At 37.7% G+C, this 21,796-nt stretch overlaps 1 protein-coding gene across 38 annotated transcripts in view; it reads left to right on the top strand.

Moving 5' to 3' along the window:
• LOC100113758 (AP-3 complex subunit mu-1) overlaps positions 1 to 21,796 on the top strand; it is an 835,720-nt gene that overhangs the window by 593,553 nt on the left and 220,371 nt on the right. For 7 of the 38 annotated variants that reach the window (XM_032601276.1, XM_032601275.1, XM_031933641.1 and 4 more), the window contains one exon: positions 14,195 to 14,272. The exons of the other annotated variants lie outside the window; for them this stretch is intronic. In XM_032601276.1, the coding sequence (XP_032457167.1) occupies positions 14,195 to 14,272 (78 nt within the window). The remainder of the gene's footprint in view (positions 1 to 14,194; positions 14,273 to 21,796) is intronic. 38 annotated transcript variants of the gene reach the window in all.

Raw genomic sequence — 21,796 nt, 5'->3', positions numbered from 1 at the left:
GTTGCATATATTCAGTGTCACATAATATATGAATAAATCCGCTTTGATTTTTACAAATAAGATTTTAAGTAGATACGATTGAATTTGCGTTATCTGCTTTAGTTTGAATTTTTATAAGTGTTTGACAAGTTTTTAATTTTATAACAAGTGTAGGACTGATACGCTTTAAGATACGATATCGTGCCTGACTCGAAATTTTATAAGTATAGAAACGATTCGAAATAATTCTAAGTCGTTTATCTTCTCAAGGCGTGAGTTGCTCTTGAGAAGAGATTAGGCGCTTAAGTTGCGCTGGAGCTAGTGAGCTAATACGAGTTGTGCGGGTCCTTTTATAGGCCATGGAGAGAGCGAGAATCGAGCCGCCGGAAAAATTATCTCATTCATACTTGCACACAATCATTCACACCTATATACAAAAATCATTTACATACTTATAATATAATGCGCACGCCGCGCCGCCGCTCGCTCTCTACTCCTACTCTCATTATAATTGCGCCGCTCGGTCTATATAGATATAAGCGCGTGTTGCGCGCTTTCCCCGCTTTCTTGCTGTTTGCCGCTGTTGCCGCTGGCTGGCTCGTGGCACTGCTGTTGTACTGCTGCTTTGAGCTCAGCTGACAGCTGTGGCGCGTAGCTTCATATTGTGAGTGGGGGAGCATAAGATGCTCTTGTATAATCTAAAACGTGATTTCATATAATTTAGTATTTATTATTTATACTTTTTTTTTGCGGAGCTTGTACGGGGTGTTACATGTCCTTTGACTCCACATTTGTAACAATGGTTACTTCGATCCTGTGTTACTGTGCAGTTTTTGCCGATATGTCCAAATCCTAGACATTTATAGCAGCGAAGTGGACGTGCATTCTGCTTTATCTCTTGTATTGTGCATACTACCCAGCCTATCCTGATTTTCTGCTTTGCGATCATCTGCTGAGCCATTTTTGCTGGCATTAGAATGACTGCCGTCTGCGTATTGCCATATGCCTTGCGCACAGACTTTACTGTCGTTGTTTCCACTGCATTTGAGCCGCTATCTTGAAACTCCCTCCGTAGCGCTTCCACGATGTCCTCCTTAGTGGTTAGAACATCAAGATCCTTTACTTCAAAGACCTCTACATCTTGTTGGGTTCTTACAATGACACCCTCTTCTAGCACTTCTTGCATCGCTTGTCGAAGTTCCGTTGCCTTCCCTTCCGATGTGCGTTGGAGTTCCAAAAGTTGGTCACCAACCGCCGATTTGGGTATCCTATTTACGCTATCCCCTAGCATCTTCAGTTTTTGGTCTGCTTTCATCGTTCGCAAGATATCAGCGTAGGACTTCCCGTCGGTAGCTTTTATGATTAGAGCCACCGGTCGGGTTGGTCTTGCCCTTGGCGGCTTAGATTTTCTAGTGCCTTTTTGATCTACAACGATCTACAACACCATTCTTATTCTTATCGTCTTAGATTTCCTTTTGAATTTTGACATTTCCGTACATCCCCTATCCACCAAGGTGATTAGGGGTTGAGGATCAAACTCGTCTTCTTCATTCTGCATCGTCCTGCCGTCTTCTTCCTTCTGCATCGTCTAGCTGTCTGCTTCCTGTCGCATCGTCCGGTCGTCTACTATGAGCAGCATCGACCGGCCATCCTCTGAACTAGCTCAACCCCGACACCTACGTTCCTCTGCATCGGGTGAGGGAGTCTGGGCTCAACTCAGTTACCTACGTTCCTTAGCATTAATCTGAGGAGCACTTGGAGGTACTCAACCCTAGCTCCTACATTCCTCTGCATCGAGCAGGGGAGTGAAAGCTCAACTCTGTGACCTACGTTCCTCTGCATCAGTCCGAGGACCGTTTTGTATCTATTACCTACTGGACTTCGTCTAGCAACAGTTTTACTCAGCTGTTTTGCCATGTTCTTCCCTTCTATTCTCTTCGTCATTTCTAACCTTCTTGATAATAGTCTTTACGTAGTTGTTTACTGCTCACCAACCATCTTTCGATGCGAGCATAGCTGTCATCGTTGACTCAGGGGTCACCCTAGCCTGAAGGTACCGCTCGAGTCCCTCTCGTTTAATTTCGTATCGAGAACAGTTGCAGAAGACATGTTCCGCATCTTCGTTTGTTTCCAAACATACTTGGCAATTTGGATTAACCTTTATTTTAAAGCGGTGTAGGTAGGCTCGAAAGCACCCATGTCCACTCAACAACTGCGTAAGGTAGTAATTCACTACCCCGTGTCGTCTATTGGTCCAGCCAACAATAGATGGTATGAGGCGGTGCGTCCATCGCTCATTTCCACTGGAGTCCCATCGTCTTTACCACTCAGCTAGGGTTTGTTCCTTTGCGGATTTCCAAACTTCCTCTTGAGTATTGTCACTACGCCGGTTTTCTTCGTATATATTCTTTCGTTCTGTTTCTAGGAGGTCAATAGGCGGCATACTTGAAATCACGCACACTGCATCTTCTGATACTGTTCGGTAGGCAGAAGCGACCCGCAATGTACTTCTCCTATAAACTGTTAACAGCTTTCGTGCATAGGACTTTACCAATATAGCGTCCGCCCATATTGGGGCACCATATAACATAATTGATGTAGTTACACTGGCTAGGGGTAACCTTCGGCCCTGCGTTGGCCCACCTACATTTGGCATTAGTCGCGATAGTGCAGCACCAACTTTTGCTGTCTTATTGCTCGCCCTCTCAAGATGCTTCTTAAACGTTAGTCTAGCGTCTATGGTGATTCTTAGGTACTTAATGGTCGGCTGAGAGTTTATTTCGTGTCCGTCCACTAACAGCGTTATTGTCTCTATTTTCTTTCTACTGGATATAAGAATGGCCTTCGTTTTTAGTGCCTCCTGTATCTTGCCTCAGCTGGCTGAGTTAAACGCATTTTTAACATCCAGTGTAATAATAGCACAGTATTTCTTGAATCCTCCTTTCCATCTTTTTCCTACTGTTGCAGTTTTAGCGGTGTCTACTACTTATGACGGTAATTACTAAGCTTATGACATCAAGAGTGGAGCGTTTTTTCCTGAATCCGTATTGATATTCCGCAAGTCCGCCTGGTTTTTCAATGACTTGATATTTTAACGCCGACGATGCGCTCTAAGATCTTGCCGGGGGTATTTATGCATGCAGAGTGGTCTGTATAAGGAAGCTTCTCCAGGTAGCTTATCTCCTTTTGGTAGTAGCACAGAAAACGTCCCTTTTTCAAGATATGAGTTGTACATGTCCACGAAGACATCAGGGCGTGCCTGTATAGCTTGTTTCAATGCAATATTGGGTATGCCAGCCAGGCCTAGAGCCTTGTCGTTCCCAATTTTTTTGCATGCAGCCAGTAATTCGTCTGTGGTGATTGCTGGAATGGTTTCGTCATTCCCCTTCTCTTCAAGAACAGCTGTTACTTCCAGTTGAAAAGGAAACAGTGTGGTCACAATACGATCCAGCAATTCCGGGCTCTTAGGAGGGCGGATATAACCTCCCTTTATCTTCTTCATTACCACTTGGTGCAGACGCCCACAGGGGTCCAGCTCGTCCTGTAACTCTTTCAGGCACCGTCGTTTTTCTCTCAGATTTTCCTCTTGAGTATCCGTTTAGCATTCTTCATTTCTTTACCTAGGACGTCTATTTCTGTCGACCAGTCTTGTAGTATTTCTTCCGAACCCGCTGTTCCCGTCTTCTGGTTCGATGACAGTCGTTGCGGGCCGCGTCGATTTCTTTATCCCACCAGTATACTGTCGGTCGTCTATTGTTGGGAGTTCTCCTTGGCATTGTTGCTTCGCAGGCTTGGGTAATATTTTCCATTACCTGTTCGACCTTATCATTCGCAGATCCAGACAGCTGTATTTTTTCTAGAGCCAGCAGGAATGTCTCCTTATCCCATTAACGTCCAAAACAGACAAATCGTAACTCTGTTTTCAACCGTAAATCTATCACATATTCCACGAATATATTCAAAGCAAACATACTTTTTCTGAAGTATTTTTTTCTCTACTTTCCATTTCTGGTATCAGAATTGCGTATTTTTCACTCAAAAATCCAATATGGCGACGTTTAAAAGAAAAAATGCAAAATTTCGATACTTTTTTTTTTTTAAATCCAATTTCTTGTTGTGTTAACGTTGGTCCCGAATCCAGAAATTCAATATGGCGGCTAGAAAATGGTGCCTGAAGCGCAAAATTTTGCCCAAACTTTCACGAATTTTTTTCACGAATATAATGCATTCGACGAAAAAATCAATAAGAATAAAAAGTGCTTAGAATCAATCAAGGAATATGTCTAAATTTTTTCACTGAGTTTTGAGCAACTTTTTTATATTTGCCAATTGGCAATTTATGACAAATTGGAAAATTTCATCGAATCGTCTCGAAAAAATTCAGATATACTTCTTGGTCAATTCTAAGTACTTTTTATTCTCTAACTTTTTCTTATATAACGCTTTGTTTTTGAGTAAAAAATCAAAATCCTTAAAAAATTTGAGTTATGCAACTTTTGGAATTGTTTCATAAACTATATTGAATTCTCAATCGAAAAAGTCTGAATTTAATTACTATATTCAATTTGCCGAATTTTGCCAAAAAGTGTCGGGAAACGTTGTACATCAACGGCTAAGAAATGAGAATTTTTCAATGCGAAAATCATATCATCTGGAATGTGACAGATACTCGGGAACAAATTTGAAGTAAATTTGCTCATAATTGACCAAAAAGTGCGTCTATATTGAATTCTCAATCGAAAAAGTCTGAATTTAATTACTATATTCAATTTGCCGAATTTTGCCAAAAAGTGTCGGGAAACGTTGTACATCAACGGCTAAGAAATGAGAATTTTTCAATGCGAAAATCATATCATCTGGAATGTGACAGATACTCGGGAACAAATTTGAAGTAAATTTGCTCATAATTGACCAAAAAGTGCATATAGAACAAAACATTTTAAAGTTTTTAATTTTTTTTTTAATTTCAAAAAATCTTAAGAATTTTAAGGTTTTTGATTTTTTACTCAAAAACAAAGCGTTATATAAGAAAAAGTTAAAGAATAAAAAGTACTTAGAATTGACCAAGAAGTATATCTGAATTTTTTCGAGACGATTCGATGAAATTTTCCAATTTGTCATAAATTGCCAATTGGCAAATATAAAAAAGTTGCTCAAAACTCAGTGAAAAAATTTAGACATATTCCTTGATTGATTCTAAGCACTTTTTATTCTTATTGATTTTTTCGTCGAATGCATTATATTCGTGAAAAAAATTCGTGAAAGTTTGGGCAAAATTTTGCGCTTCAGGCACCATTTTCTAGCCGCCATATTGAATTTCTGGATTCGGGACCAAACTAAATTTAAAGTACAACTCATTTATGCACTCATAGTTGAAAAATAGAGTTCCGTCCTCAACGTTAACACAACAAGAAATTGGATTTAAAAAAAAAAGTATCGAAATTTTGCATTTTTTCTTTTAAACGTCGCCATATTGGATTTTTGAGTGAAAAATACGCAATTCTGATACCAGAAATGGAAAGTAGAGAAAAAAATACTTCAGAAAAAGTATGTTTGCTTTGAATATATCCGTGGAATATGTGATAGATTTACGGTTGAAAACAGAGTTACGATTTCTCTGTTTTGGACGTTAATGGGTTATCATAATCCTTTGTTTTCCAGCCGACTTTATTTGTCGTTGCCCTCCCGTTGGATCTCTATTTTGATATTCTTATCTCCATTATTATCGCTTGGTGGTCACTGTTTGTGTAATGATCGCTAACCATCCACGATCTAACTGAGCCAATTAGGCAGCTGCTGACAAACGTGAGATCTATGATGGACCCTGCGTCTCCTCTTTGAAATGTGTAAGAACATCCCTGGTTAACTAAGACCAAGTCAAGAAGGGCGAATGCTTCCAATAGCGCTTGTCCTCTTTCGTTCGTCCTTTGGCTACCACACTTTACTGCCTAGGCGTTAAAATCGCCTGCTATCAGTATCGGTGTTCTTCCTATAGCATCATGTACTATTTGGTCCAACAGTTGTCTGAATTGTTCTATTGACTAGTTGGGTGAAGCATAGCAGCTGTAAATGTGTACGCCTGCGACCTTAGCGCATACGAATCCTTCATTACGTCTTGTCATTTTTTCCTGGAAAGTGACGTCTCTGCACTCACATATCGCCGCTTTACTAGTACTGTCCATATCCCACGATGGTTTGTCTAGGTCTCTTTATTGTTCACAGACGATGGCTATGTCGATTCCTGTCTCGTGGACATACTGGCTCAGTAGGTCCTGTGCAGTCGCGCAGTGATTTATATTCAACTGAACTATTTTAATTTTCTTCGTCTGTCAGTGGCTTCTACTGCAGCTCGGTAAACTGGGCATGCATATCTACCAGCTGCGTGGTCACTCTTCACCCCTGTGCCTCCTTTGCAGAGTATACAGTTGGGCTGGTTCTTATACTCCTTTGCTTTGTGCCTATCTTTTCCACATTTAAAGCAAAGCTTACTTCTGTCTTCAGTTACTGCGCACTTTCTCCCGATATGGCCAAAACCTAGACATTTATAACACATAAGCGGCTCGTTTTTGTGGTTAGCCACCTGGATCCTACAGTTGTCCCATCATATTCTGATCTTCTGTAGCTTAGTGATCTTAGCAGCTATCTGAGCTGGTACCTGTATCACTGCAATCTGCGTGTCACCATACGTCTTTTCGCGAGATCTTATCGTAGAGACTTCTATGATGTTCTCCTCGCCAATTTCCTTCTGTAGTACTTCTAGTACCTCCTCTTTTGAGATAAGCATGTCCAGATCTCTTACTTCAATGGTTTCTTCTTCCTGGAGTGCTTTTATTGTGGCACCTTCCACTAGTACCGCTTTAACTGCTTCTTGGAAGTCCGAGGTTTTGACTTCGTTTGCGCGTTCGAGCTCTATCAGAAGATCCCCTGCAACTGTCTGCGTATTTTATTTACGCTATTTCCCAGTGTGTTAAGTGACGGAGCCGCTTTTATTTTGGACAAAATGTCTGCATAGCTCTCTCTCTCTCTCTCTCTCTCTCTCTCTCTCTCTCTCTCTCTCTCTCTCTCTCTCTCTCTCTCTCTCTCTCTGTGGGTGTGTGTGTAGGGGAAGGGGGAGTGGAAAAGTGTATACAAAGGATAGCTCCGAATTTATACCTGCGTTGACCGTCGATGTATAGGTATACTTGCTTTTAAAAGAACGAATACTGTTACAGTTCCGTCACAGAATATAATATTTTACGAAATATAACAAACACATACGCTTTGCTATTTTAAATAAAAATATATATTTTAAATATATAATTGGACTAAAAATATTTATGAACAACATAGTAGTCGAGCGCGCAATTAAGCACGCAGCGCACTGTTGTGTCGACTGACGGCGTATGTTAAATAACCATTCTGGCTGACTATGTTTTTTGGATTTTTCCTATTGTTAACAACTTGTATACCAGATTTAATATTTTAGAAAACAGTTTTACCTATCATACTTTTTGTATGACTTTGACGCGCGACTTGCGCGTCCCCTTACGATATTTTCATGACTGACGGTATCCAAATCATTTTTTAGTTAATTCACTATTTAGAAACCAAGATTTTAGATTTTAGAAAACTGTTGCGACATTATATTATATTTTATATTATATTATATTATACGTTATATTAAGCATGTACACTTTTTCTCCGCTCCTTCGGGGTCACACTATCTATATTTCTTAATTTTATTAGTATTAGAGTGACCTCTTTGTAATTCGCATCTCATTTAATCGTCCTTTACGTACATAATCCTTCGAAAGAAAAAAATATAGAAACTATATTTCTAAAATATTTTATAGCACAGTGTGGCTAAAATCCGCTGTTAAGTCACGCCTATCTGTGACTAAAGTAGTCCTTTTTTGCACCGTGTTTATCACACTTGCTACGCTCGTGCGCTAACCTCACGGTGCAAATAAGGACTACTTTTGTCACGAATAGGCGAGACTTGCGGACTTTAGTAGCAGTCTGTGCTATACAATTTTATACGATACTCTTGACAAATGGTTCAGTTTTACACGGCGCTGAGCGCCCTCGCTACGCTCGGGAGCTAACTACGCCGTGTGAAAATGAACCATTTAAGTCACACGTATCGTAATGTACTATTGATGTTTACCGTCCTCTCCGCTTCAAAGGGCAAGAACAGACTGAAAAATAAAAGCACTGTCCTGGCTATTTATATACAAAGTTGCGCATGCATCGGGGCAATATGGAAATTAGTGTAGTCTAAACTGACTTGTTAATTAATGCTTAGTCAACTATAGTTTAAAAATCACGTATATCATCCTTCGAATGAAAAAGTAGATTGAAAAAATGTAGAAATTATATTTTTGAAATATTTTCATGTTTTACCAACCTCTCTACTGTAAAAGGCAAAAAAGACAGGAATAATAGCACTGTCATGGTTATTTATGTACAAAGTTTCGCATGCATATACAAACATCGATTTTCTCTTATACGAACATTGATTTTCTTCTTACAAAATATAATCTTAAATTTTCAACTTTTACAAAAGCGTCTACGATTGCCTGTTGTGTAATTTTGCCTAAATTAAGGTGAGGATTAAATTTATTTTAAAATTGCAAATAAGAAATGTTACTATTGCCAACTTTACACTTCATATTAGGCATCCATCCATAACCACCATTTGGATAAATAAGAGGATATGTCATTGAATCTGTGTGTTTACTTATTAAAGGGATAGTAATTTGTTTATCATGCCTTGAATATATAATAATATCAGGTTCAACAGGTGGTTGACCGTCTTCTCCAACAAAAACCAACTTCATCGCAATTAGCTTCGTTATGTGTATTTTTATCAAAATTGTTATTTCGTTTTATTGACATATTAATTGTCCTTGGCTGACGGTTACTATTATTACATCGTTTAATTTCTTCTCGTTCTACCTCATACATCATTTTGTAAGCTCCAGCATTAGGATTAATTTTTCTAAATAAATTATCTAATCGACTTAATAGGTTTAATTTTGTGTCTGAATTACTTTTATTACTTTTTCGTTGAGTTGTTGCCATTTCATTATCTAAAATATGCAATTCTCCGTATTTTCGTGCTTCATCTTTATTTGGATGTAAAGAATAAACATTATGATATATTTGACCACAAATTCTTATAATTTCAGGACCATAACCAGTTATTTTGTCAAAATTTGCACCAGACTTGCAAAAGCCAAAGAATTATTGTATTCACGAATATTTTTACGAAAATTAATGCTGTCCTTTGATAGACCTGTAGCCAATAACATCAACTCATCTGATAATGAGGATTTCCTGGAAAATTTATTTTTCCTTTATGAAAACTATTAGAAAAAAATCTGCACCTCTGGTACCTTAATAAATGTGTGTGTGTGTGTGTGTGGCGCACGGTGTGAAAAACATTTTTTTGTATTAAAACGTAATATCTCACGATTGAATTAATGGAATTGGATGAAATTTGATTAGAGTATAGTTTGAACTATGTGGAATACGAGAAAAATATTGAGAAGTCCCAAAATAGTTTTTAAGGGCCCCAAAATTCAAGGCAAAAAGGCCTATTTTGCGAATTTAGCGATAAAATCTTACCTTTTAATTTTTTACCAAACTTTTTACCATAACTTTTTATCAAAAATACACGATTTATCATATTTAAGTCGATTTTCTTGAAAACTGAAGGAGCTCAGATAACTTTTCTTGGTAAATATAAGTTCAGTAGACAAAAATTTGCAAGTCAAATAGTTTTTTTACCAAAAATATTATAAATATTGTAAAAGGAAAAGATTATATCGCTAAAATCGCAAAATGGGCTTTTTTGCCTTGAATTTTGGGGCCCATAAAAACTATTGTGGGACTTATCAATATGTTTCTCGTATTCCACATAGTTCAAACTATACTCTAACCAAATTTCATCCAATTCCATTCACTCAATCGTGAGATATTAGGTTTTAATACAAAAAAAAAATGTTTTTTTCACACCGTGCGCCGGTGCGAACAGACCTAGTCATCTTAAGTCTTTGTACATAGTTTAGTTTAATATAATCTAGTCACAATCAGCACTCGGTATTGTCTTTATTCCTTGTACCTTGTCTGTTCGTCCTTGCCTACCTTATCTCCTATTATGGAGCGTAGAAGAAGAGATTCAACCCTCAAAAAAAAAAAAAAAAAAATATATATATATATATATATATATATATATATATATATATACAGGGTGACCCAATTTAAACGAGCACCGCTCATAACTCGTCAGGGACAGCCACAATCGAAAAAATGGTAGAGACCAAAGTTGTAGGATATCGAAGGGGCAACCCGATGGTGACCTTGGATTTGACTTTGAACGCGTTTTTCAAGGTCATTTGAAGGTCTTTGTATTTTTTTAACGGGAACCCCTATTTTGACCTCGGAATACGGAGCAGCGGAAAAAATTACGTCGGAAATGACATTTCAAGTTTGCCTTAGTGACCTTGAGAAGGTCAAATAAGAAGTATCAGCCTAAGATTGTTTTCCTTTCAATTTTTTCGTAGAATTATCATTTTGTTATTGTAATAAACATTAAGAGAATAATTGACTTAAAATGTGATTATGCTTTGCTGACTTTAAAGCCATTTTGTAAGGTCAAAAGTGCAAAAATGCAATATCAAATGTTATGTGAAGTCCATATTTATATCCTAACTTTAGCGTTACCCAGGAACAACGACGTGGATGTAATAGGATTGTGTTCCCTTTGGGGTGCTTGACTATAGTGAGTCCCCTTGCCTCTCACTTTTCGGGGTGCTTGATTAGAGTGAGTCCCCTTGCCTCTCACTTTTCGGGGTGCTTGATTAGAGTGAGTCCCCTTGCCTCTCACTTTTCGGGGTGCTTAATTAGAGTGAGTCCCCTTGCCTCTCACTTTTGCTCAAAATTCAACGCAGGTGCTCAAAGACACCACCATTTTGTTGGATACACAATTCAATTCGCTGCTGAAAATGTTCTACTGTTCTGAGTAATACAGCTCTTGGGATGTTTTCACAAGCGGTTTGAATTCTGTGGATCATATCTTGTTGTAGTGTCATGTTCATAAACAACATCTTTCAAATACCCCCACAAATAGAAATCGGGTGGTGTCATATCTGGAGATCTCGGTGGCCATCGAACACCCAAATCTCCACGTCCAGTGCGTCTAATCCACCTGTCACGGTAATTTTGATTAAGATATTGTCTAACTATTCGAGCATAGTGCGCAGGAGCTCTATCTAATTGAATCCACATTCTTGCTCTTGTGTATAAATCTACTTCTTCAAGAAGTACTGGAAGACGTTCTCTCAGGAACTGTAAAAAATTATGGCCATTTACATTTTCATCGAAAAAGTATGGGCCTACAAGGTATCCGTTAACAATTCCACACCAAACATCAAGACTCCAACGATTTTGGTTATCTATCTGCCTATACCAATGCGGATTAACATTCGACCAATAATGACAGTTGTGTCGGTTAAGCTCTCCATTGCTTTTGAATTTTGCTTCATCAGAAAACATTACGTATTGAAAAAAGTGACGATCATTAGCAATCATTTGTCGTGCCCATTGGCAAAACTGTAGCCTTAACCTCATATCAGCAGGTGTGAGATCCTGAGTCAAAGTAATATGATATGGATGATAACGTTGACTTTTCAGTATTCTCCAAGCAGTAGCCATAGGTATACCACTTTGCCTTTGAATTTCACGGGTACTAACGTGGGGATTCAAATGAACCATTGCTAAAACGACCATTACACGAAGAACATCTTCGTTGTAATTACGACGTTCTCTAACCCGTGCTAGTTGCCCTTGTTGAGCTCTACGGTAAATCTCACGAATGGTTGTATGACTTGGATGTCTTCTATCGGGATATCGAATTCGATACAAGGCTGCAGCTTGTCGATAATTACGTCTAGATTCACCAAGAATCATTAAAATATCAACCCTTTCAGCGGCTGGATAATCAGCCATTGTTAAAAATGTATAACAAGTTCAATAAAAAATTTTGTTTTTACCAAACTGAACAAATTAGCTTTCGATGAGTAATAAATTTTAATAGAAAAAATAAAGGTCAATGAATGAAAAAGAGAAAATGTTAAACAAATGATATTTGATTAGTTTGGCTAATCAATAACTATTCAATAACTAGTAAACTATTGAATACTAAGTGTAAGTAACAATGAGTAGAGGATAAATTCATATGAAAAGAGATCTCTTATTAGAAAAATTGTCTATTTCAACAATGAGTCGCGGGAAAATTCAACATGAAAAATCATCTTTACAAATTAAATTATTTATTTCAACAATAAATTCAGGCAAAATTCGATGAGGAAAATTAATAGCCAATTGTGTCCACGTCGTTCCTGAGTAACGCTAAAGATAGGATAAAAATTCGCTTACGAAAACATCCCAAGAACTGAATAGAATCCAAAAAAATGGTGGTGTCTTTGGGCACCTACATTCAAATCTGTACATAATAAAAGTGAGAGGCAAGGAGACTCACTATAATCAAGCACCCCAAAGGGAACACAATCCTATTACGTCCACGTCGTTGTTCCTGGGCAACACTAAAGTTAGGATATAAATATGGACTCCACATAACATTTGATATTGCATTTTTGCACTTTTGACCTTACAAAATGGCTTTGAAGTCAGCAAAGCATAATCACATTTTAAGTCAATTATTCTCTTAATGTTTATTACAATAACAAAATGATAATTCTACGAAAAAATTGAGAGGAAAACAATCTTAGGCTGATACTTCTTATTTGACCTTGAATTAACCTTCTCAAGGTCATTAAGGCAAACTTGAAATGTCATTTCCGACGTAATTTTTTCCGCTGCTCCGTATTCCGAGGTCAAAATAGGGGTTCCCGTTAAAAAAATACAATGACCTTCAAATGACCTTGAAATCAAGTTCAAGGTCAAAGGTGTTATTAGATGGCCCCTATTGCTCCCTTCAACTTTTGTCAAGGTCATCTTTCGACATCAGTAAAATAAAACCAGACAAACAGCTGTTTAGCAGATTTTTTGTTATTTGACCTTGAATTGACCTTCTCAAGGTCACCCAAGCAAACTTAAAATATCCTTTGCGACGTAATTTTTTCCGCTCTATCCGATTCCAAGGTCTAAAATAGAGGTTCCTATTTTAAAAAATCACAATTACCCTCAAATGACCTTGAAAATCGAGTTCAAGGTCATAGGTGTTTGTGTCATTCGATGGCCCCCTTTACCCCCTTCAACTTTTGTTAAGGTCATTTTTCGTTAAAATTAGTTTTTCCATGGTTCTTTGTCGTGGTCGGATTAAAATGAAACACCCTGTATATTGAAGGTACTATAGCTAGAGATTTTTCTAATTTTTCTAATAAATACACTCTAACTCCCAAAGAGTAAAAATTGACGCAAAAAAGTAGAAATTTTGTGATTTACCAGTTTGAAAAAGCAAACTGTCACTTGCGCTCTTTGTAAAGTGGAAATCGTCAAATTGCTCTTTTATAAAGAGTAAACTTATAAATTTCTACTTTTAGAAAAGAGAAAATGTTTCGTCCTCACTTCAAAACAGTAAAAACAGAAGTTCGCTCTTTACCAAAGAGCAAATTAAAAATTATCTTCTTTCTAAAAGTAAAACATCGTTAAAAGCGAAACGCTTTGCTTTTTACATAAGGCACTCGCTGATATTTAAAGGTTCGCTAAACTTCATTAAACTGTAATAGGGTAAGACTTGACGATGAGAGAAAACATCGTCTTTTTTTCCTGTTCTAATTACCGGTTGTGTTATCAGATGTTATTTTCAATATACTGACCATGCTTTCTAGAAGAATTTCGTATTTTTATAAAACAGATCAATTTTTCAGATCAGTCAATTGCATAATCTAAATAAAACTACTCAGTTTCATTCAAATACTTTTATTGATCTGCTGCAGCAAAAAATAATGTTGAATTATAATGACCATTGATTTGTGTATAAAAGATTTTAGAGATTGTAATGATAATAACATATAAAATTTATAAGTTAATAATACGATTAGAAAATAATAATCAACGAGACTTTTTTGCAACAGCATTATTTCAGCTCAGAAAACAGACTAAACTATTCCTCATAAATGCTGCAATACGGGATAATACTTATTTAACATAATGGGTCAGTATTTATTTGTTTCTGTTCCTTTTTGCATGTAACGGGCCTAATCTTCAGTCACGACAGTGGCAGCACTTCCATCTGTCTAGCAGCTACGGCTATGCTGGAGCCGGAATGGCAATACGACACTGCAACGTACGTAAGTCCCGCCATCTACAACATGTTGTACGATCTTTGTAATGGTTTATGTAGCGTTGTTGCGGCCTATAGTATTGGACTTGCTGAACGACTACAGCGCCACTGTGTGCTCTCTGTTAAATAGATGTGTTCTTATCCAAATAGTTCTTAATTCTGTTACTATAAAGTTAAGTGAGATTTATATTTATGAAGCAAATTATATCCCTCTGTGCATTAAAAGTATAAGCTAATGTTTTTTAGCGAATTAATAATTTTAAGATTTTTCGTAAAATCCATGGAGTCATACTAGCAAATTGTGTAAGGAGTGCAGTAGCCTTCGATTACTAATAGTGTTATTCTATAGTTATATTTATGTAGTTTATGAGTCAAATCGTTTGTCCAATTTTAATATTGAAGTCTGCACTCCATATTTAGTTAGTATTTTAAATTTTAGTTTGTTTTGACTTTTCAATTTTAAATTGTAAATTATATCGCATATATTGTTGGTCCATAATAATATTGTTTGATAGTTATTATTTTTCTCTAATTATTAGTGGTATATGTGCATGTATGTATATAATTTGTTGAATTGCACAAGTGTTCCATGTATGTGTATCCTGCCTTTAATAAAGTACTTCAATGGAATTATTAGATAAGTGATTCATTATAAGTTAAAAACAAACATTATTGTTTAAAACTTTTTCTATTAAGCATTTACTTTGTGGAATTTATTTTATTGTTGCAGGTTCTTCAATGTTTATGATGTTTGTAGCAGATGAATTTTTCTATCAGCCACTTGACTAGTATATTATTTTTAATTTATTAAAATTATTATTTATCTTGTATATAAATGAGTTTGTTGCATTTTATTGCAAAGTATAATGTCATTGATATTTATATGTATTTTCATAATTATCAGGCATAGTGGTACGTTCAGAGCAAGCAAGATTAAAGATTTATCGTTTTAGACTTTGTGTTTATATGCGGTAGTTGTATATGTATGTTATACACATCTACACATATGTAAGTGTTTAGTGGATGCAAGAGTATAATAAATTCACTAATGCAAGATTTTAAGTAACATGCGAATATTAAATGTATATACATATATATATATATATATATATATATATATATATATAATATATATATATATATATATATATATATATATATATATATATATATATATATATATATATATATATATATATATATATATATATATATAATATATATATATATATATATATATATATATATATATATATATATACATAGTGATACAAGCAATATAAATGACTTGCTGATGTCAGCCATAGCAGGGTAGCACAAATTTTGTGTACGACATGACAAAGTAGTGGTTGACAAAGACAATCCTCTACCGTTCACAGGCTTACAGGATACGGGCTGTGCAATAATATATCGTGATGATACGTGTGCTTTTAAAAAAAAGGAGTGATAAGAAAGTAACAGGATTACAAGATTCACGAAGACAGAAGAAAGAGAAGGTTTAGTCAGAAAAAAGGTAAAAGGAACTAGGGTAAAACTATTCTAAAAATTTAGTCTAGGCATGGTGTAGAGTTTTTAAGTGCAAAAAGGTCGTTTAAGAAAGTATGAAGTGTAATATAAGGTCACTTCGTACAAAAATTAGTAAACGTTTGCGTATATATACATGGTGATGAATATAATAATATACAGTTACAGAGCAAGTGTTTAATATAGTTAGAGTGAAAACAATTCATATTTTCTTAAGATTTAAGGTTATGCAGAGGGATAAAATATCAAATATACGTATATTTAGATACATATGCTCAGTGATGATTTTGAATATAGTATATTGAACATATATAGTCATTGTACAAGTATTTCATAGAAGCAAGTGAGAAAAGTGTAGTTTTTCAAGAATTTAGTATGGGTATAGTAAAGAAATGTCAGTTTCTACCTTTATTGGTCAACAAAAGTATGTCCAAAATGATGCATATACATGGTGATCATGTAGAATATAGTATATTTTATACATATTGAATTTGATTAAAAAAAGTTGTTTTGAGCAAGTATGGTGTGTAATATAAGATCACTTCTTACGAACATCAGGTCCTGCGCACGGACGGAAAGTCAATTTTTGGAGAATGAGGCTTCGCTCGTAGAAAGACTTTTTTTAATTGGGTATTTAGAATTTTTAAATACTGTGAATTTGTTCAGAATTTAATTTTCTACAAAATAGCCAGAATACTTTTATGAAAAAACCTTTTTGTAAAAAATGGCTTAGAAAGAATTGAAACAAAAAACACATTTTTCGTCAAATTCAGTAGGCGTTCGCCCAGGGTATAAGACGTTTTTTTGAAACCCTTTATACAGGGCAAGTGCCTAAAAATGTATCCCAAAAATTCAAAAGCGTAAATTGAGGATTTTACTCTTTACCAAAGAGCAAATTGAAATTTTTTTCTGCAACCTTTACTCGTGTATGAATTCTCAACATCAAAAAATAAGATTAAGCAAATATAATTGAACAAAAATGTGTGCCTGAGTTATATCATCATCATACCCTAAAAAAACATGTTTATTATTCTATCTGCTCTTGTATAAACTAATCGTTTTTGCTCGAGAAAAAAGTATATACTTCTTTTGAAATTTCCAGAATACATTTTCTACTTTGTAATGAGTGTCGTTTTCATGGGGAAAACTCGGCTATACACAAACGGATCAATATCCCCCGTTGCGTCGGTGAACTCTCTCAACGCCTGTGATTTTACCCGCGTTGCAAGGAAGCTCGCTGCAAGCGCTGCTTTGCGAACGTCGTGTTCGCACGTGTGCTATCCCTCTGCACTCTTCTGTGCGGAGCCGGGTTCTCAGATTTGCGTTGCAACCGCTTATTGCAACGCCCGCGGAGGCGGCGGTATTCGCGATGAGGATGTAGGGAACGGGAGAGAACAACTCGGGAAAATAAAGCTAGTCCCAAATTAAGCAAAATAACAAAATAATGTATTGTGCGGACAATATTGTTTCTATACAATTGTGCGCCGAGTCACCGTAATATCGACTCGGCGTGGAGAGTATCTCGCGAAGCGTACGCGCGCAAACGAGAAGGCCGCTACTCGGTACTGCTGCACCAAGTCGCAAAGCTGTAGCCGCTGCTACTGCTGATGCGATACAGAAAAAGAGCTCAGCCCTACTTACTCGCTGTCGCCGTTCTCGGTAGGCGCGCACCACACACTCAAGAACACTGCGGCGTGGTGTTGGCTCACTCGCAGGAGCCGACGTCCTCTCGTTCAGTCGCTAATCGACAGGCCAGGTCGTCCTTCCCTATATAAGCAGAAGTTGCTATGGACGTCTTCTCGCGATCACACACACTCTCACTCTCTCGCATACTATTGGTCGTCGCTCGATTGCGTCAGTCTCACACACGACTCGTCAAAAGTACCAGTGGCATACCGTTGTTCTTACTGAACAGTTGTTACGGTGGCAGAACGGTTAAATCTACCGGACTTTACAGCAGAAACGACTGTTTTTTTTTTCGTTGTGACGCGTTCGCACCAGTGGCCGGAAGCTATCTATTCGTCCAACGAACCGCGACTTATACGCGAGGCCCCGAATCTTACCACGCGCTTGCGCAACGTCGCGTTTCAACGATGCGCGAATCTACCTGATTTCGCACCTCGTTACAACTTTTAGAAAGAAGAAAATTTTCAATTTGCTCTTTGGTAAAAAGCGAATTTCTGTTTTTACTTTTTTCAATTGAGGACGAAACATTTTCTCTTTTCTAAAAGTAGAAATTTATAAGTTTACTTTTATATAAAAGAGCAATTTGACGATTTTCCACTTTACAAAGAGCGAAAGTGACAGTTTGCTCTTTTCAAACTGGTAAATCGCAAAATTTCTACTTTTTTGCGTCAATTTTTACTCTTTGGTAGTCAGAGTGTGTGTGTGTGTGTGTGTAGGAGAGTTTTTGCGCCTTTTGGCTGAATCGTACGCGTTTTATTTGGGTATACTTAGTGCACTGTGTTTTGGTAGTTTTGGAAGAGTAAGAATAGTAAGGGATAGAAGGGGAGGGAGAGGAGAGAAAAAGGGAGAAACCAAATAATAAAAAGGTATAAGGGAAAGAAGGGAAGAAAAGAGGGACGAGAGAGAAGAGGAGATAAATAAAGTGAGGTTAGGGCAAGTAGAAAAGAATAGAGATAGAGGGGAGAGCGACAAAGCCGCAAACCATGAACTACAGTAGTGACCAGATAGAAGAGATTGTAGGAATAAAGTGGAACGAAGAGGAACGGAAACAGGAATTCAAAACCCCGCGAGGATTTGAATTGGCGCGAGGAGAAGAGAGACGGGAAAACTACTGGGAAAGCACTCCTAAGGAGGAAAAGTAAAAAGGACGACAAGAGGAAGAGGGGGGACAGAAAGGCAGTTAAGCCTCACAGAGAAAAGAAAGAAAAGAAAGGGAAGCACACCGGGGGAAGAAAAAAAGGAGAAAAGAGATAAGCGAGAAAAGCTCGTTCGAGAGTAGTAATAAAACTGCGAGGACTCTAACAAAAGCAGAGAAGAAAGCAGTAGAAAAGGGAAGAGAGAAGATGGATAGCCTGCAAAAGTCACTGGATGAGATTTTAAAGAAGATGGACGAAGAGAAGGAAGAGAGAAGGAGGGAAAGAGAAAAGTGGGAAAAGAGGTGGAAGGAGGCAGAAGAGAAGATGAATGAAAAGGTGGAAGAGGTAAGGCGGCTAATGGAAGAAGAGAAAAGGGAAAGAATGGAACTGGAGGAGAGAGTGAATAGGGATGCGGAGAAGGAGAGAAGAAAAAGGGAAGAACTGGAAAGAAAAATGGATGAAAGGGTAAAAGTGTTGGAGGAGAAGGCAGAAGGAGAGAAGACAGATAAGGCGGAAGCAGGAAGTAAAAGGAAAAGGATGATAAACAACTGAAGGAGCTAGAATGGAGGATTGAGGAAGGAGAAAGAAAAAAAGGAGATAAAGGAGATGTAAAAACTACAGAGGGACAACCCTAATGCATACAGGATACAAAATATATGCAGAGCTGATAAGAGGGCGAATGGAGAAGAAGATAGAAGAAGAGAACAGACTGAGCGACACGCAGATGGGATTTAGAAAAGGGAGAGGGACCATAGATAATATACGTGGTGAGTAAGGCAGTGGAGCAAGCGCTGAGAAACAAAGGTGGGAAGGTTTACGCATGCTTCGCAGACATGAAAGCAGCTTTCGACAAAATAAATAGGGAGGAAATATGGTGAATGATAAAGAGACTGGGAGTGAGCATGATGATTAGAGAAAGGGTTGAAGAGATTTATGAAAAGACGGAATGCGAAGTGAACATAGGAGAAAAAAAAGTAGGTAGCTTCGTCACGCAAAAAGGGTTAAGACAGGGATGCCCACTTAGTCCACTACTTTTTAATGTGGCAATGGCAGACCTAGAAGTAGAGATGGGGAAGATACAGGAAGGCGGGATCATTCTAGGAAGAAAAAAAATATGGTCGATTTCGTATGCGGATGATGTGGTGCTCTTAGCAACGAACGCGAGTGGACTTAAGCAAATGCTGAAAAGATTTAAGGGATTCATAAGAAGAAAGGGACTAGAACTGAACACTGAGAAAACAAAGATTACGATATTCAGAAACGGGGGAAGAAGGAAGAGAGAGGAGAAGTTCGAGTGGAAGGGAGAAGAGATAGAGGTGGTGAAGAAATTTTAATACCTAGGCTACACTATGAAAGAGAACGGGAAGGAAGATGAACAAATCAAGAAAATGAAAGGAAAGACAATCGCCGTGCTAGGCACAGTATGGGGAATAGGGGAGCAATCTTTAAAGAGAGCTGGACGCTGAGGATGAAACTCTTCGACGCACTAGTTCAGAGCGTAATAGAGTATGGAGCGGAGATTTGGGATTGGAAAGGGCAGGAAGAACTGGAGAAAATACAGAGAAGATACATGAAATGGGTTCTGAAACTGGAGAGAACAACTCCAGCACACATTATACACTGGGAGACGAAACGCTTCAAACTGGAAACAAGAGCAAGAAAAAGGGCAGTTAGATACGGGGGAAAATTAAGGAAGGTTAAAGAAAACTCCTTGCTAAGAGAAAGCAGGAGTTTACTGAAAAAAGAGGGAGAAAAAGAGATACGGAGAGGAAGAGGGAAGGATGTAAGAAGGAGTGAATTAGAAAAATGCGGTATATCGGTGGAAGAACACAACAGGAGAGTAGAAGAGGGTGAAGAGGTAGATGAGGAAATTGAAATTATAAACAAGGACACACAATGGCAAAAGTGGAGAGAGGAAATAAGAGGGTCGAAATATGCAGAAGAGGTAAGAGTAACTGATGGAACAAGGAGCAATACCAGAATATCTAGGAGAGACAGGAGAAAGGAGGAGAGGGTCACTGGAAAAGATAGCAAGATCCAGACTAGGAATCAAAACGAGAGGCAACCACTACTGGATGAAAGAAGAAGACAGAAAATGCAGGATGCGCGGGAGAGAAGATGAGACACTGAGATACGTAATGGAAAAATGTGGGAGACGAAGATATCAGGGAAAAAATGGGAAGAAATATAAGGAGGCAAAAGAAGTCCAATAGAGATCCTTAACAGTATTATATGGAAACGGAAAAACAAAGAAAAAGTAACAGAATAAGGAAAAAGAAGAATAAAGAAAGGGAAGGAAGACAAAGTGTGCCGGGAGCAGTTTCAAAGAGCGCGCGGAAACCACCTAGGGAACTCCGAGGAATAGTCCCTAGGAGTGTAGAGAGAAAGAAACTAGGAGCGTCGGCAAGGAAGAAAGGAGTAGAAAGAGGGAACGGACGAAAAAGAAAAGGGAACGAATGAAACAGAGGCGAAAGCAGGGGTGGAAAAAGGCAGAAAGAGGTTAAAAAGAAGAGATCAGTCAACTAGATAAGAGATAAAAAAGTGAAAAATCCAGATAGCGGAGATGACTTACTTCGAGAGAAGAGTGGAGAGGGAGATGAGAGAAATAAAAGAGGAGGTAAAGGAGTGGAAAGTGAAGATGCAACTAGAGAGGGGAAAAAGAGAAGCGGCGGAGAGGAAATTGATGGACCTAGAAGGGGATGTGGAGATCCTGAAGGGAAAAGTGAGAGAAGAGAGAAGAGAAAGGGAGAAGATGCAAAGGGCAGTTGAAGAGATGAGGGCTAAGGAGGGCTAAGATAATGAAGGTGAAGGAAAAGGGGAGACGCGAGAAAGAGAGAAAGGGATCAGAAGAGGTAAGCAAAGTGAAAGTGAGAAGTGAGGTTAGGTTGGTGTCAGTAAGCAAAAGAAAAAGGATGGAAGAGGGAAGAAGCAAGAGACATCCAACAAAGACACCAAGAAAATTATTTTCGAATCAAGAGAAGAGATGGAGGAAGTCTGGAAAAGGAGAGAAGAGATTAACGAAGAGGACAAAGTAAGAATGGAGCAGTGGATTTAAGTTTTTAACAATTTTAGAAAGGGTAAGAAGAATGGAGGAGGCAAAGAGAAGGGGTGAAGTAATGAGAAGAGGGAACATCAGGGTGAGAGTAGAAGGAGAGACATACGAATGGATAGAGGAAGAGGA

The sequence above is a fragment of the Nasonia vitripennis genome, assembly GCF_009193385.2.
Source record: "Nasonia vitripennis strain AsymCx chromosome 1 unlocalized genomic scaffold, Nvit_psr_1.1 chr1_random0004, whole genome shotgun sequence".
Classification (NCBI taxonomy): domain Eukaryota; kingdom Metazoa; phylum Arthropoda; class Insecta; order Hymenoptera; family Pteromalidae; genus Nasonia; species Nasonia vitripennis.
This window is presented reverse-complemented; position numbering and strand designations above follow the sequence as displayed.